Below are 16,377 nucleotides of genomic sequence, written 5' to 3'. Positions count from 1 at the left end.
TGCCACAGACTCAAGCACAATCGAATGGAATCTTAACAGTTGAAATAGTATCGGGACAAAATCCGAGTCAGAACTCAACCAGAGTTCATTCTGGATTAAATCCAATTGAAGAGATCAGCCGATATTCCACTGATGTTCAGCCAAATCTCATCTAAGATTAAGAGAACCTGGACTTCGGCCGAAGCTGATCTTGAAGAAGCACGGCAGACTTGGAGACTTGCAGATCAGACCTGCTGTGGGGTCACCTCTAGAACCATCTGATAAAGCAGGTTGTTTTTAAGATAATGCTATATGTATATAAATACTGTGTGTGTATATATATATATATATATATATATATATATATATATATATATATATAGGATGGATTAGGGATAATTAGGGATGGAAAAATAAAGTTTTATTGTGAACAAATATTTACAGGCAATCAGTAAAAATACATGCTGTGTTTTGATTTAATGGAATATTAACTCTGTTTTTCTCAGGCGTCAACCTTTGACTGTTGTGCAGCTTCAGGATGAGGTGTCGGATCTCCTTGCGCTTCTGTCGGACCAGCTGACGAGGAAACCACAAGTCCAATCGACACGGGAGCTCAAAGTTCACCACTGGGTTCTGAGGAGCCAAACAGAGAGCTGCAGTTTAGTTTAGGCACAGAGACAGCAGTGTTGGAGATACAACCAATAAGGAGGCGATGTTTTATTTAAAACCAAATAAAAAGCTGTGATCAAGGGACATCTAATAAAATTAGGGAGCATCTGTGTGACTTCAACCATGACACAAAGCAAATATTCTGTGGAATCGGCAAGCAGAATTGTTAAGCAGGCAGAGCACCAATTCCAAGGAATCGCACCATCGTGAGCTGGTCATCTACAAGAACCAGTTCTGGATTCCCATCCCTACTAATTGGGTTTTTAGTTGGTTGTATGATTTACACGTCAATTGATTGGTTTAAAGACCTACTCCTTTGACAACTAATAGGTTACTTTGTTAAATGATTGGTTGGTGTGTCGACAAACCTGGAGGAAGCTCTGAGCGTACTGCAGCAGATAAACCCCACAGTCGCTGCTGTTATCCTGCTGAGGAACCCTGCAGCTGGAGCTCCTCATGTTGTCGGCGGTGAAAATCCGGTTGGTCCCTCGTCGCACTTTCCACTCCACCTGCAGGTACCTACATACAGACCTTCGTGTAAACCATCATCAATGACATAAAACTTACAGAACAACAAATCAGTTTCACTTACTCTCTGATAAGTCTACAGACATTCTCATGGTTGGACATCTTTAAAGAGTCCATGACCAGAATGCACGGCCTAGAGAAGAAAAGAGAGAAAAAAAAGAAGAGAAATCACAACCAATACTTCAAAGTTACCAGGACATGAGATGAAGGGCTGAGAGTCTAACTTGGACTGACCTCTTCAGAACGGTAGTAAGGCCACAACCCTGTTGAGTGCACTCCTGCAGACAATGAGACAACAACTTCTGATTAATAATCAACCACATCCTGATAGACACAGCCCTTGATGATGATGATGATGATGACGTTGATGATGATGATAATGAAGATACTTACTGGAAGTTGGTGTGACTTCAGAGCAGAGCTGAGTTTCCCTAAAAAAAGACCCAATTTAGTCAAAAAAAATCTTAAGACATTTCCTGAAGATTCCAAAAACCTCCAAGATGTTTCCAGTCATTTTAGGCCCTGTTCTCAGGGTGATGACACAGCTTATAGAGCCCACTGGGCCTTGTGTTTAGACAAAGGGTGAAGAACTGCGTGAGTGCATGGCTGACATAGTGCCACATACAGGCCTGACATGTGTACTACAGGGACCGGTGTCGTATTGTTTGCACAAAACGGTGCAAACAAAACTGTAAGCCCGAGGATACTGTAGTCGTACTGTATCAAGGCCAAGTAAACACGGCCTTATTCAACAAGGTCAACTTGTTTCGCTCCATTACATCAACAGTCCTGTAGAACTTCTTTTTTTTCTACCTGCGGGTCGATGAAACTCTTCAAACTGAACATCCTCCAGACCTGGGAAACAGACCACCACTAGAAACCAGTGTGCTCTAAAAATATAACACAAAGTACACACAACAGTGGTTACACAACAGCATGACTTCAACTGCTCAAGATCAGAGGTCACACCCTTACTCTTGATTGACAGGCACAAACAGGAAGTCTTTTGTAAAAATGTCCACATGACGTGTCCACGTTTTCACCCTCTGGTGCCTCGTATGACAATTCCTGGCAGGAAAATAAAACAGATGTCAGCTGCCATCACGATAAACTCAGGGTTGCTGTGTGAATTGACCATTTTTCGTACGGGACAGAGGGGGCGCTGTCTTCGCCAGCAACGCGGCGACGGCTCAGCTGTCTGTAGAAGAAGCTGCTGAAGACATGGCTACGCTCAGTTTTGATCTGGTCCACTGCCTCCAGGAGGAGAAATCTAAAAATGGAAGAAACGTTAGGACAGCTGCAGCACCGTGGTCTTTCTGTCAATGACAAGGAAAAAACATGTGACGCTGACTTAAGGTAAAAGTCGATGATGACGTCATTCAGGAATTCCCCAGCATCCAAACAGGCCAGGTCTTCCTTGGTCACTGTGATACTGCCTTTTGAGGGTGGTGGCGGGTACTGGATCAACCTAGAGCAGCAAGGAGACTGATTTCAATTGTTGAACTAGTTGTTGAGTTTATTTATTTTGTTACATTACAAGGTCTCACCTGTTAGGAAGCTTTTGAAGGTCGGGTGAGTCCAGACTTGACCTTGTGTTTCTCAGACTTTTTTTAGCTAGACCAGACCCAGAACCAGACCCATATCCAGAACCTGAGATCTGCACACAAGTTCATCTTGGTATAAGTAAACTGACTTCAGTCATTCATTGAAAGGCAGCAAGATGTCTTGCTGACACTTACATCTGCGTGTCCAAGCAGCGACAGGAGGTGCTGGTCCAGTGGAGGAGGACAGCTATGCACAAGCATCAGGCCGTCTGCCCAATTTACAGGGGAGGAGCAGCAGGAGGAGGAGGAAGAGCGCCCCTTCCTGTACTCCTCTAAGTCCAACATGGATGCCAGCAGAGCGGTCTGAAGCTCCTTCAGCTGCTCCTTCATCACCAACAGGAGGCAGCAGCATGGCACTGCTGGAGAAAGAGAGGTGTGGTCATTGGTGATGAGGATGGAGCTCTGAATACGTTTCAGGGTCCAGTTCTACCAGTTAGAACCAGTCTAACAATATGGTTAAAAAAAACACACAGTTGAAAGTGTGTTTGAAATAGTGAAACTAAATGTCAAATTCAGTTCATAATATACAACAGCAAATAACCAGTTTAAATGAGTCAGTCCTGGTCAGGCTGCATGGACAAACAAACAATAAACAATATCAACATCAAACTAGTGACGTGTGTCTGCAGCGTCTTAGGAACATGGACTAATTTGAAGCTAACTATGATAAATGACTGTTCTAAGCAGCACAAAAAGTGTCAGCTCACACGTGGTTGTGGACGGTGTGGTCAGTGTCATCATGGCCGACAGTTCTCTCTGAAGTAGATTGGCCTGAGCATCAGTCACCCAAAGAAAGAGCACTGAGGGGCTCGGGCCCTCCCACTGGCCCAGGAGAGCCCCACCACTGGCCATGCCTCCATCCCATACGCCATAACCTCGGAGCTGAGACGCCACAATGGTAACATCACCATCCTCTTCTGCGGAAACTGAAGAAAAAGAAATGTGTTTATTTAACCTGAACAAAAATATTATGTGAAGTTGACATGTGGCAATTGAAATGACAAAATGCACTGAGATAAATTGGTTTAATCTAGTCTAAATGTCAGATCTGTATTTAGAATAAACCTGTCTAAATATATGTGTAAGTAGATTTGACCAGAATTAAACTGTGTTAATGTGTCTGCAACCAAAATTGACCAAAATAAAAAAGGCTAACTATTGCTGTTACTGGATTTAACCAGAACAAACAAGCCTGAATGTGTAACCAGATCTTACCAGTCTAAACAGACAGGATGAGCGTGCCTAAATACCTGCATGTTTTTATTTAACCAAGTTAATCTCATTCAGATAATAATTCTGTTCCCAAAAACACAACACACTTAAAACAAGACAAAACAAAGTACAAACATGGCAGGGGTAAACAAAGAATAAACCAAACAAACAAAACAGAGATTTCATAATGTCTTTAAATTGATTCATGGAAATCTGATCCTCGTGTTTCAAACAGTTCTGTAGATTATTCTAAGATGTTGGTGCAGAGAACAAGAACTGATTTAAACCAATTTTGTCTTAGGATGTAGACATACGTCACCTTTGACAGGGATCACCAGGCCTTTCTCAGTCACCTGCACAGAAACATGACTCATCAATCAAAAAACTGCTGACTCAATGCTGAGATTTCTTTCTCCGCTTTTGTGTTTCGGTGTACTCACCATCATCTTCCCGTTGGCCTTGACCTCTGTCAGGCCAATGTGAAGGGAGGAAAAGTCAAGCTGCAGGCATGCAGGCCCGGCTCCTTTCACTGGCACGTGTTCTCCGTCTGAGGACAACCCTGGCTAACGACGTGATCCAGAAATGTATAAATAGAGAATTCAATCTTGTTAAGCGTCCTTTATAAAGGGTCTGGTTCTTTCTTACCAGTTCTGCTGTTCCACTGCTTTTGCTCTGGGACATATTAGCTGCACCCTCAGCTATGCTCTGGGACATATTAGCTGCACCCTCTTCTACATCATCATCGTCATCATCATCCTCCTCCTCCTCCTCCTCACTGGACAGAACAACTGAAGAGCAGAGACTCATCAAAGACCTAAACCTGCCTTGACTGTATTTCAAACCTGTCCTTTGTGTTCTGCATGCTGAAAGGTCTGGTCTTCTGTGGTTCTGGTATCTAAATTCTAGTTTTCCTTAATCAGGGTATAGATTGATCTAGATTCTAGTCTCTGTGGGTTCTAGTATTACTTACTAGGCTCCGTTGGACCCTCTCTGCGTTTGTCTTTCCTTGTTCTGAGCTGGAGCCGCCTCTGTTGGTCCCGCTTCCTAAAATCCACCTTAGGTGTACGGTCTGTGTCCAACCTCTCTGGACTGTGCTTACTAACTGCAAAAGTCATGGATGCAGATTTGGGGGGAGACGGACCGAGGACAAAGTCCTCCTCTGAACTGGACTGAGTTGAGTGGAAAGGTCTTTTCACAGAGCCTGGTCTGAGGTTCTGAAAATAACAAATGTAATGTTATTCTACATCATCAGAAGTAACTCATGGCCCACCGGTCTGGACTCACCTTGCTTTGACATTTTCCTGCAGGCCTCTGTGCTCGAAATTTAACAAGGGTGTCCACAGAGTCCACAGAGTCCACAGAGACGGACAAGACTGGAATTTTATACCAGGATCTAGATTAGGAATATGGTCTATAGATCTATTAATTAAGATGGAGACAATATTCTTTACCTGAAGGCTCCACAACCTTTCTCTGTGGTGGAGTAGATAGACGCAACTGAGCTTTCACTTCCTGTCTAAGCAGCCGATCTGAGGCTCTGTGAGGACGCCACCTGGTGGAAACAAAACCTTCATCAACTCAAGATAAATCTTACAAACTTTAAAAGAATACTTTATGGTCCACTCACCGGTTTGATACAGACGCCACAACCGCTCTGTGTGCAGAACTGTTCACTGCTTTGCGAGTGGTGTTTTCTGCTGATTCCTCGCCATCCTGTAGACTGCCGATTCCCAGCAGTTTTTCCACCACGTCCTTGAAGACAGTTGGACGTGACATCCTAAACAAAAATTTTCAAAAATATGATTCAGAGACTGGAGTAGGATGAGGGCTGCAGTCGGTAAGTGGAGGTTTACTCACCTGCCTCCCTTCTTGGTATTGACTCTGTTAGGCTGGCTAACATAATTCTTCTGACGGACAGGCAGAAGACAAAAAAAGTACATCTGTTACCTGTCTGATATCTGTCATCTTTGATAAATTACCAGTATGCTGATGGAACTTTATCAACCTGTTTTCATTAGTCTTAAATGTAAGTTAAAGTATCAACTGTGTACGTCAACAACCTTCAGAAACAGGTGCTAAATATGCAAGCTTAACAACATCAGTTAAATGGTAAACAAAACAATCACAATACCACAAAAACAAATCCATAATTTCCAAATATCAACTGGCCACATCAAAGGTTAGTATGTATCACTAGTACAGTATATGACAACACAGAACACCACTTTTAACTGAAGCCCATGAGCTGAGAAGGCTATAATTCCACCAGATTTAGGAGTAAAATCAGAGCGTTGAATATTATATTACCTTTAACTGTGGGGATGGGCAGTCAAGGCGAGCCAGCGGGGACTGTATATAAGCAGAGTCACCATCTGAAGGATATTTTCTCTTTGGGATTTTGAACTGTGAAGCCATTCTATCACAAAAAAAGGATTATCATCAATCAATCTTCATTGAAAACAATACATATTAAACCTCTCCTTTGATGGGGAGAAAAACATACGTTTTTGGTCAGTGTGTCATTTTTAAGGTGCCTGAATCTATTTAAAGCCGGTACACAGTTGCTGAAAATCCGATGTTGGTCCGTTGGTTTTCTGAATACTGACAACGTGGTTTACGGTTTTCTAAACGAATTATTGTGCGTCAGAGAGTTCGTATTTTGTCGAAAATAAGTCGAAATTACCGATTCTTCGGCTCTGATCCTTTACTCTCTTCTCACCCTCGAGATATGTCCTTACAAATACAAATAAAAAATCTACATCCAAAAGATTCGATGTTGAATGTAGAGTTGGTTTGTAGTCTGTCTGTCTAATATTTACATTTTTAAACCAAATTAGGGTTGCCTAACCGAAAAGGAGGAAGGGTTTTAGTCTTTATTTAAACAAACCTGATGTTTTAGCACGTTTAGCCGTTGCGCTATCTGTTAGCTGTAATGACTTTTCCTCTTTCTCCGTTTCAACTGTTGTAAAATATTCCCTTTTGGTCATGCAATAAGAAAAGAAAAGTGTCCATGGATGCAAATAATTATGAAGTTGAAATATATAAAAGAAACGTTTCTGTCTTTAATATTTCGCGTCTGTCTTTAATCAACAAATAAAAGGCACATCCGCCTTGACGTCACTGAAAGACGTTCTGAGTCTTTGGTTTGACTGGCGCAGGCTAAACAGACTGAGCTTTACTGCCCTCTGTAGGACAGGAATGTAAGCGGAAAAATAAAGCGAATACAAAATAAAGTGACTCTGGTTTGTATCCTATACATATATTTATATTAGAATTCCTATTGTAGGGGCACTGTCCTGTTAAAATAGTACACTTTTATACTGGTATAACTAATGTATTATTCGACCTCCCTTTTTTCATATGAGGCCTATTTAAAGACTAATATTCTGTACTTGTTCAAACTGTTATTTTGAACATTTACACGACAAAGAACTAACCCATTGACACATTGTCACAAAAACATAAGACAACAACAAAATACATGAAAACAATGACTTTAAATTGTTACGAAACACTATGATTTGTTGTTGTTGTAGTTCTAGTTTATATCCACAGGAGAACGGTAAAATAAAAAAAAGATCTGGAAAAAAGCTGGATGAAAGACGAAGAAGAAGGAAACAACGCGAGACTTGTGGGTGTTCTTTATTTCAACTGTTTATAATTACGACACATCACGAAAACACATTAAACATTTAAAAAATGGTAAAGGTGTCTGATTATTGTGTACTGTAAACAAAGCTCGAGGACATACCTTTAAAGTAAGCCGTATTGCCTTGTTCATTCAGGTTGTCTCTATCGCGGGATCTTCGGGGTTTAACACAACCGCTGCATTATAGTCTCTCCTTCACGTCGTCTCTGTCAAGCACAGTGAGTGTTGTAATATATACAGAGATGTTGCACGTTTCGTAAAGGAATCACTGAACAGCAACACATTTCCCGCTGCCCCTTTTCAGGAGATTGTAACATGGATTCCGCTGAAGGTAAGAAGTGTCTGTTAATCAAGGAGGTACTGCAACGATCAGGAGCCGTAGAGTTAGCTACCGGTGCTAACAGAAACATATCTTCTCTGGTGATGCGTACATTTTGACTGCAAAAACAAACCACGGTCATATGTAAAATAAATGTGAAAACAAAACAGTGTTTTTGAACCATGCTAAGGTTGGTCACTGACGTCATATTAGCTGACTAAAACAAAACGAATCAATTACAAATCATTAAGTAGATTGAAATAATCAATTAATTATTATTGCATTTAAAAACAATATTTTTCTTAATGTCTTGCATATATGAATATGATTAAGGAAGCGTGTACATCAATACATTAATAACACATAATTATACAATAAAAAAATTAGGTGTTTGGTTAAGTTTTGGCTAAAATCTTCCAATTTTCCAGTATTTCTTTATGTTTCATTCCGTTTATATTTTCAGGCATTTGTCTTTCGAGTTTACTGATATATTGTTCTTATATAATTTTTAAAAAAATTATATGAAGACCGTTTTTCTTACATATGAATTTTTTTGTGCTTGCTTTTAGCAATTTTATGATAATTGCTTATCTATATGGCTATACTTTTGTTTGTTGGACCAATATTGTGACTGATAATGATGATTAATCATTTAAGTTTTAAGTAAGTTCTAACTTACTTAATGGTCATTTTGTGACTTCCCAGGCATTAGCGGAGCCACACCCTCAGAGGAGATGAATGGAGCTGGAAACCTGATGGATTTCCTGGATGAACCGTTTCCTGATGTGGGGACATATGAGGATTTCCACACCATTGACTGGCTGAGGGAAAAATCCAGAGACACAGACCGACACCGAAAGGTGATTTGAGTCCAGTTAATTCCAACAAGATAAAACCAAGCTCATGTGTCATCATTTGATTGATGTCTTTCTAATGTCATTGTTCTGGTCTCCCTGTTCCTCTTTATCCTTTTATTGTCCAAAACCAGATCACCAGTAAGAGTAAAGAGTCCATCTGGGAACTGATTAAGAGTCTGCTTGATGCCTGGTCAGGATGGGTGGTGATGCTGCTGATCGGTCTTCTTTCAGGTCAGCCTGATTAAACAGACCAGGTCTTTGATGGTCTGCATGTCTAGAGCAATTTCTGTGATGCAGAAAAGTTGTCCTTCAGGAGAGAAACATCCTGATTGCTAATAATAACTTAAAATGCAGCTTCCTTTTGTGTAAACAAACAGATAATAGGCCTTATTAAAGCTTAGGAACACCTGAAACCAGAAATCTCAGTCTAAACATTGGTATTGACTCTCCCTCTTCCACAGGTACTCTGGCTGGAGTCATAGACTTGGCCGTGGACTGGATGACAGACCTGAAGGAGGGTGTGTGTCTGTCTGCGTTCTGGTACAGTCACGAGCAGTGCTGCTGGACATCAAATGAGACCACATTCGATGACCGTGACAAGTGTCCACAGTGGCAGAAATGGGCAGAGCTGATGACCGGTCACTCTGAGGTTAGGGCTTTAACGAGTAGAAATGCAGCTTTGAAGAGGAAAAAAAATCCTTATGTTGTTGCGACTTTCTGTCTATAGGGGGCAGGGCCTTATCTACTGAACTACTTCCTGTATATTCTGTGGGCACTGCTTTTCTCCTTCCTGGCCGTGTCACTAGTGCGAGTCTTTGCTCCGTACGCTTGTGGTTCAGGAATCCCAGAGGTAAGTGTCTGATAAAGTTGTGAACCTTGTTCTGGTCCAGAACTAGACCTGAACTTGATGGTGGTTTGCTGCAGATTAAGACCATCCTGAGCGGCTTCATCATCAGAGGATACCTGGGTAAATGGACTCTGCTGATAAAGACAGTGACTCTGGTTCTAGCTGTGTCCTCAGGCCTCAGTCTGGGTAAAGAGGGTCCTCTGGTCCACGTGGCCTGTTGCTGTGGAAACCTCTTCTGCAGTCTCTTTTCCAAGTACAGCAAGAACGAGGGCAAGCGTCGAGAGGTTTGGAGATTTTAGTTTGAAGATTTTACAACTCTTAAAGTGTTTGGGTTTAAAAAGATTTGTCTCCATCCTTCTGCAGGTTCTATCAGCAGCAGCAGCCGCCGGTGTCTCTGTGGCATTTGGAGCTCCTATCGGAGGAGTTCTCTTCAGTCTGGAGGAGGTGAGTTCTGGATCAACACACACAACAACCATGGTTTTTTTAGAAGCAGAAAAGTTTTGCGTATCTTCTTTTCTGGAAACACTTTTAGCTGTCTGTGGATACAACCTTTTTATTAAGTAACCTGAGAAATCACTTGGCCATTAAATTTAACCACATTTGTCCCTTTGTTTTTTGGCCAGAAATTTAATTAAAATAATGATAGAAATGATAGTATGTTTGCTGTATTGTCAGTGTTCTTCTTTTCTATTTAATTATTGACCTTGGATTATTCCAGGTGAGCTACTATTTCCCTCTGAAGACTCTGTGGCGCTCTTTTTTCGCTGCACTCGTGGCTGCTTTCACTCTTCGGTCCATTAATCCTTTTGGAAACAGCCGACTGGTACTGTTTTATGTGGAGTACCACACTCCATGGTACATGGCGGAGCTGGTACCATTCATCCTCCTGGGTGTCTTTGGAGGCCTCTGGGGGAGGCTCTTCATCCGTGCCAACATTGCCTGGTGCCGGCGGCGTAAAACCACTCTTCTGGGGAAGTATCCCGTCCTTGAGGTGATCGCCGTGACAGGGATCACGGCAGTGCTGGCGTTTCCAAACCCATACACACGGCGGAGCACCAGTGAGCTAATCTCAGAACTGTTCAACGACTGTGGCGCTCTGGAGTCATCGCAGCTCTGCGACTACATCAACAACCCCAACATGAGCCGACCCGTGGACGACATCCCTGACAGACCCGCTGGTCCAGGAGTCTACACTGCGCTCTGGCAGCTGGCACTGGCGCTGGTCTTCAAGATCCTTATCACCATCTTCACCTTTGGCATGAAGGTCTGTAGCTGCTGTGACGGCTTCTGTCATGATGTCACAATTCTGTGTTTTTTATGTTTATGTGTTTGTTTTAATTTTCTTTGACAGTCAGATGATCAGCATAATCTCACATTGATTTATACTTCAGCACCACCAGGGGGAGTTTATCAATCCAGGTGATAGAGGTGTAAACAAAAGTTTTTACAAATAGCAAAAGGAATGTTTAAGGCTATTACTTCAGTGTATTGTGTTGATAAAGAAAGGGCACTTTAGTCTTTTTGCCCATTTCTATTTGTTTTTTTATCGTCTTACTACAACTCCCCCTTACAGCTTTAAAATATTTTTTTTTAATATTTTGATGTTCCCTTTAAAAAGATAGAGTGAAATATTAATCTAATGTATATAAATATCTGTCTTTGTTCAGTATGATGTTTGCAGTGCCTTCATTTGAACTGGTTTTGTTCCTGTAGATCCCGTCAGGTCTCTTTATCCCCAGCATGGCAGTGGGTGCAATTGCAGGTCGGATTGTTGGCATTGCGGTGGAGCAGATGGCGTATCACCATCATGACTGGATCATCTTCAAGAGCTGGTGTCGTCCAGGAGCCGACTGCGTGACCCCAGGGCTTTACGCCATGGTTGGCGCCGCCGCCTGTCTGGGTGAGTCAGCACTCGTCGAGACATTCTCATTAGCTTCATATCAGTGTTAACATCCTGGCTCTGTGTAGGCGGAGTCACCAGGATGACGGTGTCCCTGGTGGTCATCATGTTTGAGCTGACGGGTGGCCTGGAGTACATCGTCCCTCTCATGGCTGCTGCAGTGACCAGTAAGTGGGTCGCTGACGCCTTTGGGAAGGAGGGAATCTATGAGTCACACATCCAGTTGAACGGGTACCCGTACTTGGACGTCAGGGACGAGTTCACGCACCGAACACTTGCCACAGATGTAATGAGGCCGAGACGGAACGACCCACCACTGGCGGTGCTCACTCAGGACACAACCACAGTGGAGGACGTGGAGACCCTCATCAAAGACACGGATTACAATGGTTTTCCTGTTGTGGTGTCGAGAGAGTCAGAGCGGCTGATTGGCTTTGTTCAGCGCCGCGACCTGACGTTGGCCATCAGTGAGAAACTTTCTTTTTCTTTATCCAATGACTTCATCTCTGTGACACTCTGATCACCGGTTTCTCTTCCCGCAGAAAACGCTCGTCAGAAGCAGGATGGCGTGGTCAGCAGTTCGGTGGTCTACTTCACAGAGGACGCACCGCAGATGCAGGCATCAAATCCTCAACCGCTGAAGCTACGCCGCATCCTGAACCTCAGCCCCTTCACCGTCACTGACCACACTCCCATGGAGACTGTGGTTGATATCTTCCGCAAACTTGGTCTCCGCCAGTGTTTGGTCACAAGGAGCGGGTACGAAAGTCACATGACACTTCACCTCCATCATTAACTATAAGGAAGATACGGCCTGTACCAAAGTATAAAGAAAAGAATCTGTGACAGTAGCTCAGAGAGACACAGAATCTACTGCCTCCTGTGGTCACTTCTTGTCATTGAGGCAAATTTCAATTAAGAAGTCCTTTTTTTGTCCCACAATGGGGAAATTTACAAAACTTTACAAAATATAAATCAAAGATTTCGAACTGTCAATCCACAAAAAAAACACATCTGAAGTACTGCATTGCGTTAAAATCACGGATTTTCTCTACTGAGTTGAGTGAGTTAACCTGTTGTGACCTGTTTCACCCCTGCAGGCGTCTCTTGGGCATAATCACTAAGAAGGACGTGCTGCGTCACATGGCCCAGATGATGAACCAGGACCCAGAGTCCATCATGTTTAATTAGCTTAAGCCCCCCCCCCCCAGCTGTCTCCTGTTGACACTACAGAGTCTGTGGACTGGTGAGAGGTGACGACAACTTCCTGTTTGTTTTGAGGTCATTTATTACATTGTTGCTGCTTTTTATATGTTTCTTTAATATTTAAAGTTAAACAAATAATGAAGCAAATCACTGTATACAAGAAAAAATAAAGTTGCCAACATTGTGTTATATACATTACATAGTATAGTCAGTGCTGGCACGTTAGTTCATTAATGTAAAGAGTTGTTTCCTGGAGCATTACCATGGTTTTTAATCATAATTATTATTTTGAAGTCAGTTCATCACTGACCTATAAGGATGAACTTTGCCTCACAGTAGGAGAGGGGGGTCAGAACGGTACCATCTGGAGAAGATCATCTCATCACTAAGGTTTTATTTGGGGGGGGGGGTATGGATGAGGAATTGGACCTCACTAGTTCTTGTGGTTCTGATAAAGAAACCTTGGGTTTATTTGTGATTTTTGCACTTTAGTTGCTGCCATGTTAATATGAATAGAGATTTTACCACTGAGGCCAAGCTAACACATATTTATTCTGTTTGTTTTTTTGTTTATCCTTAAATGTGATTTATTTTTAAAAATATTTGATATATGTTAATCCTATTGTTTTATCAGTGGGTTTATTTTTGTGATCTTTAAATGTTTAAAAATAAAAGACTCAAAACATGTGAATGACTAACCTCTAACTATCACTGTTGTAGATAACTGTTGAATTAAAACCTGAATTGTTTGCAGCTGCTGACATTGAAGAAAAAAAAAACATTGTTTGTGTTCTGTGTTGAGGCTAATGGTTCACTGATAGACAACCATGTCAAATATTTATTTTGGTCATTAATTCTTTTTGTTTTGTTTTTAATTACTGTTGAAATGTGATTATGGGGAATACAACATTTGCACCTCGGTTTATTTGAAGGAAATAAAAACCTTGCAAGTGAAAAACAAACTGAATCCTGTGAACCTTGATGAATTTATGCATTTTATTTTAAATACATCACATAACTACTCCAGAGTTACTATGGACTGAGTCCCCTATACAGAGTAAACAAGTCATCCACACACAAGAAGTTGAAAATCAAGCAAAGAATAAAAACAGTTATTCAACAACAAAATGTCTATTTAAAAAAAAAAAGTCAAAAACCAAAGGTAGGCTCTTTTTTTATGTTTTTTTTTTTTTTTTTTTTACGTTAAATCAAAGATCAGCGTCGAGCCCGTTTCTCTGTTGGCTTTTCTAGGTCAAATCTGCTGTGTCATCTTTTATTATAGCTGGGTTCACGACTCAGTGACGCCCTCGGTCTCTTTACTTTTTTTTTCCAGTTCAGAGTAAAAGTGCAGTGCTCGTCTCACAGGCTCCAGGATGTGTTTCTGAAACGACAACCGGGAGGGACCGTGGTCTGATTATAACCGTTGTCAAATATTAACCTTCTGTTCATCTTCGCTAATCATTTAAATTTAGTCGGTACATCTTTAGCTCCTTTTATTAACTCTTCCTTGGCTGACTTCTTGGCTAATGTTCAGCTAAATTAAATATTAGTTGCTTGATTTAGTAAAATATTAATAATTAATTATGTTTTTGCTGTGTTTAATTTTTTGTGTAAACCTGTGATTACATGTAATTTATTTTAACTAATTTGAACAACACACAAATTTAAGGTATTACAAATTTTAAGCCTCGTTCTTTGATTAGCATTAGCATATTTCTCTCTCCAGGTGATAGCTTGTGACAACCTTCAGCAGTTTTTTCTACATTTATTTCATTTTGAACAATTTAAGTTCTATATTTTTGGCTAAACATTTACTAATTTTGCCTGATTATAATTACAATAATTTTAAGACTAAAATCTAAACTTTATCCTCGGGTTTGAAACGTTGGTCAATTTGGTATAAATTGTGAGATAGCTGGCCTTACCTCCAGACAGGGGAAAAGTTTGGTAAGTTCGGTGAAGAGCGGGAGCAGCAGGAAGCTGATGAAACCCGTCTGGGACGAGGGTTTGGACACTTTGTCCCGATCCATGAAGGGAGTGACGGGAAGACCGTTGACTTTCTCCATGTCGCTCTGTGGGGCACGGCCAACACACAACACCATCAATGGTGCTGCAGCATAATTCAGCAGTGATGTCACTTCCTGTGTTCACACCTGGTTGAAGAACTCCTCAAGCAGACAGTCAAGCCACAGCTCAGCCACCTCGATGGGCCTGGCCTCGTTGGAGATGTCACTGACCTTCACCATGATCTTCATCAGCTGAAGGAAAACCACAGCAACAATCAAGATGATGTTTGTTTTTACACTCGAATCGTATTTCCATCAAATGGAAAGATAGAAGTTTAGGTCAACTCCTCTGAACAGGTCCAGAAAAGCAAAACTATATACTTTTTTTTTCTTACCGATTACAGCAGCAGCACCCTCCCACCTCCAGTCAAAATGATAGATGTGCAACCACTAACTGTAATTTTGGCAATTAAAAAAATGCAGTTTGAGATAAGACGAAAACAAATAAAACTTTGAATTCAGATGTTGTTATAGCTAAATGTTTCAGGAATGTTTCTCATTCCTGCACTGCCCTGTGTCTTCCTGTAGGTTCAGGCCAAACTCTACAACATTCAGTAGCCAGTCTTAGGCTGGTCTGGTCTCATAACTCTCTGACAACAGGGGACAGGGGACAGAGGACATGGTTCTGGTTCTCTGGTTACCACTTCCTTGTGGTCCTTGTCGTTAAAGTCAAACGTGGCCTGAATGGCTCGGAACTTGTTCAGGATCTCGTTGTGTCGGGCCATGTCTGTGGCTAGAATACACCTGGAACAAAATGGAGATGTGAGGAAGTGCTGAGAGATCACTGGTCAGTAAACTGTTTGTGTACGCACTTGATAATTCCTGCTCGGATTTGTTGGAACTCGTAACTGCTGACATTTTTCAGAATGTTACACTCCGGCTGAAAGAAGACCATAATATTCTGACATTATACTTTTGGACCAGTGTCTGTTCTCATTTTTTTGAATTATGTATTGGACTAAAATGACTAAACACATATTTTGTCAATATAAAACAGTGATAAACAGAAAACTATTCTTATACAACAAATCATTTGTTTCTAGCTATGCTGATGATAATGTGTTGTTTTACATTTTGTTTATTTAAAAAAACTACACCACCAAAAATTCAAATGATGTTTCCTACCTTGGAGAGAATTCTGAAGGCAACAGCGCAGTGATGGTTTTCCAGAGGTGAGATGTCATTATAGCGTCGAGCCAAATCGGTTTGAGCATTAATCTGTTTTTTGTTTTTTTTGAACAAACCCAAGATTATAAAGCCTGTTATTACAAAAATTAGGTTAGGATTTGACCTGTGAGTGACCCCTCGGTAACCTGATAGACGTTGTTGTATCCAGGATGATCCAGGTCGTGACACAGAGCGGACGTCAACATGATCAACTGATCCATTTTATTTAATTTATTCCTGAGGTCTGTTATCCAGATCAGACTGTACATCTGCGAAACAAAGCCATGTTGGCATTAAAGAAAGAAAAAGAAAAAGAAAATCAAGTTAAAATAGAAATACATAAAAAACACACACAACTTAATTCAATTTTAAAA

At 41.3% G+C, this 16,377-nt stretch overlaps 3 protein-coding genes across 11 annotated transcripts in view; 1 reads left to right on the top strand and 2 right to left on the bottom strand.

Moving 5' to 3' along the window:
* Positions 1–383: 383 nt before the first annotated feature.
* Positions 384–7,875, bottom strand: LOC103389810 (sentrin-specific protease 7-like). Of its 9 annotated transcripts, none has more exons than XM_025062413.1 (23): positions 7,744–7,875; positions 6,300–6,408; positions 5,850–5,899; positions 5,620–5,769; positions 5,444–5,544; positions 5,277–5,365; positions 4,963–5,206; positions 4,718–4,780; positions 4,638–4,684; positions 4,433–4,555; positions 4,312–4,345; positions 3,488–3,706; positions 2,916–3,139; positions 2,724–2,833; positions 2,528–2,644; positions 2,324–2,446; positions 2,152–2,244; positions 1,990–2,066; positions 1,570–1,607; positions 1,411–1,454; positions 1,241–1,309; positions 1,017–1,167; positions 384–612 (listed from the first exon to the last, which is right to left on the bottom strand). In XM_025062413.1, exons 2-23 carry the CDS (start codon positions 6,405–6,407, stop codon positions 418–420), a joined length of 2,469 nt encoding a protein of 822 aa, XP_024918181.1. In that variant the 5' UTR covers position 6,408; positions 7,744–7,875; the 3' UTR covers positions 384–417. The 9 variants fall into 9 exon arrangements, with proteins under 9 accessions (XP_024918181.1, XP_024918185.1, XP_024918183.1 ...); XM_025062417.1 differs by having other exon boundaries at positions 5,850–5,896; XM_025062415.1 differs by lacking the exon at positions 7,744–7,875 and adding an exon at positions 6,496–7,132 and having other exon boundaries at positions 5,850–5,896.
* Positions 7,655–13,457, top strand: clcn4 (chloride channel, voltage-sensitive 4). The gene is made up of 14 exons (XM_008325388.3): positions 7,655–7,694; positions 7,778–7,859; positions 7,946–7,972; positions 8,666–8,820; positions 8,949–9,048; positions 9,279–9,466; positions 9,545–9,667; positions 9,742–9,948; positions 10,028–10,108; positions 10,383–10,928; positions 11,378–11,564; positions 11,633–12,031; positions 12,107–12,323; positions 12,665–13,457. The coding sequence occupies exons 3-14, from the start codon at positions 7,957–7,959 to the stop codon at positions 12,753–12,755; spliced, it is 2,310 nt and encodes a 769-aa protein (XP_008323610.1). The 5' UTR covers positions 7,655–7,694; positions 7,778–7,859; positions 7,946–7,956; the 3' UTR covers positions 12,756–13,457.
* Positions 13,458–13,560: 103 nt separating this feature from the next.
* The window catches only part of LOC103389839 (high affinity cGMP-specific 3',5'-cyclic phosphodiesterase 9A-like), a 6,284-nt gene continuing 3,467 nt past the window's right edge, over positions 13,561–16,377 (bottom strand). Inside the window, exons 8-14 of the mRNA XM_008325436.3 lie at positions 16,150–16,272; positions 15,962–16,054; positions 15,649–15,716; positions 15,478–15,580; positions 14,924–15,028; positions 14,696–14,842; positions 13,561–14,151 (exon numbers count right to left, since the gene is read on the bottom strand). Of these exons, the coding sequence (XP_008323658.1) occupies positions 14,059–14,151; positions 14,696–14,842; positions 14,924–15,028; positions 15,478–15,580; positions 15,649–15,716; positions 15,962–16,054; positions 16,150–16,272 (732 nt within the window). The 3' untranslated portion in view covers positions 13,561–14,058. The remainder of the gene's footprint in view (positions 14,152–14,695; positions 14,843–14,923; positions 15,029–15,477; positions 15,581–15,648; positions 15,717–15,961; positions 16,055–16,149; positions 16,273–16,377) is intronic.

This window comes from Cynoglossus semilaevis, chromosome 14 (assembly GCF_000523025.1).
Source record: "Cynoglossus semilaevis isolate Cse_v1.0 chromosome 14, Cse_v1.0, whole genome shotgun sequence".
Lineage (NCBI taxonomy): Eukaryota > Metazoa > Chordata > Actinopteri > Pleuronectiformes > Cynoglossidae > Cynoglossus > Cynoglossus semilaevis.
Note: the sequence above shows the minus strand (reverse complement) of the source record. Positions and strands in the feature narration are given on the sequence as shown.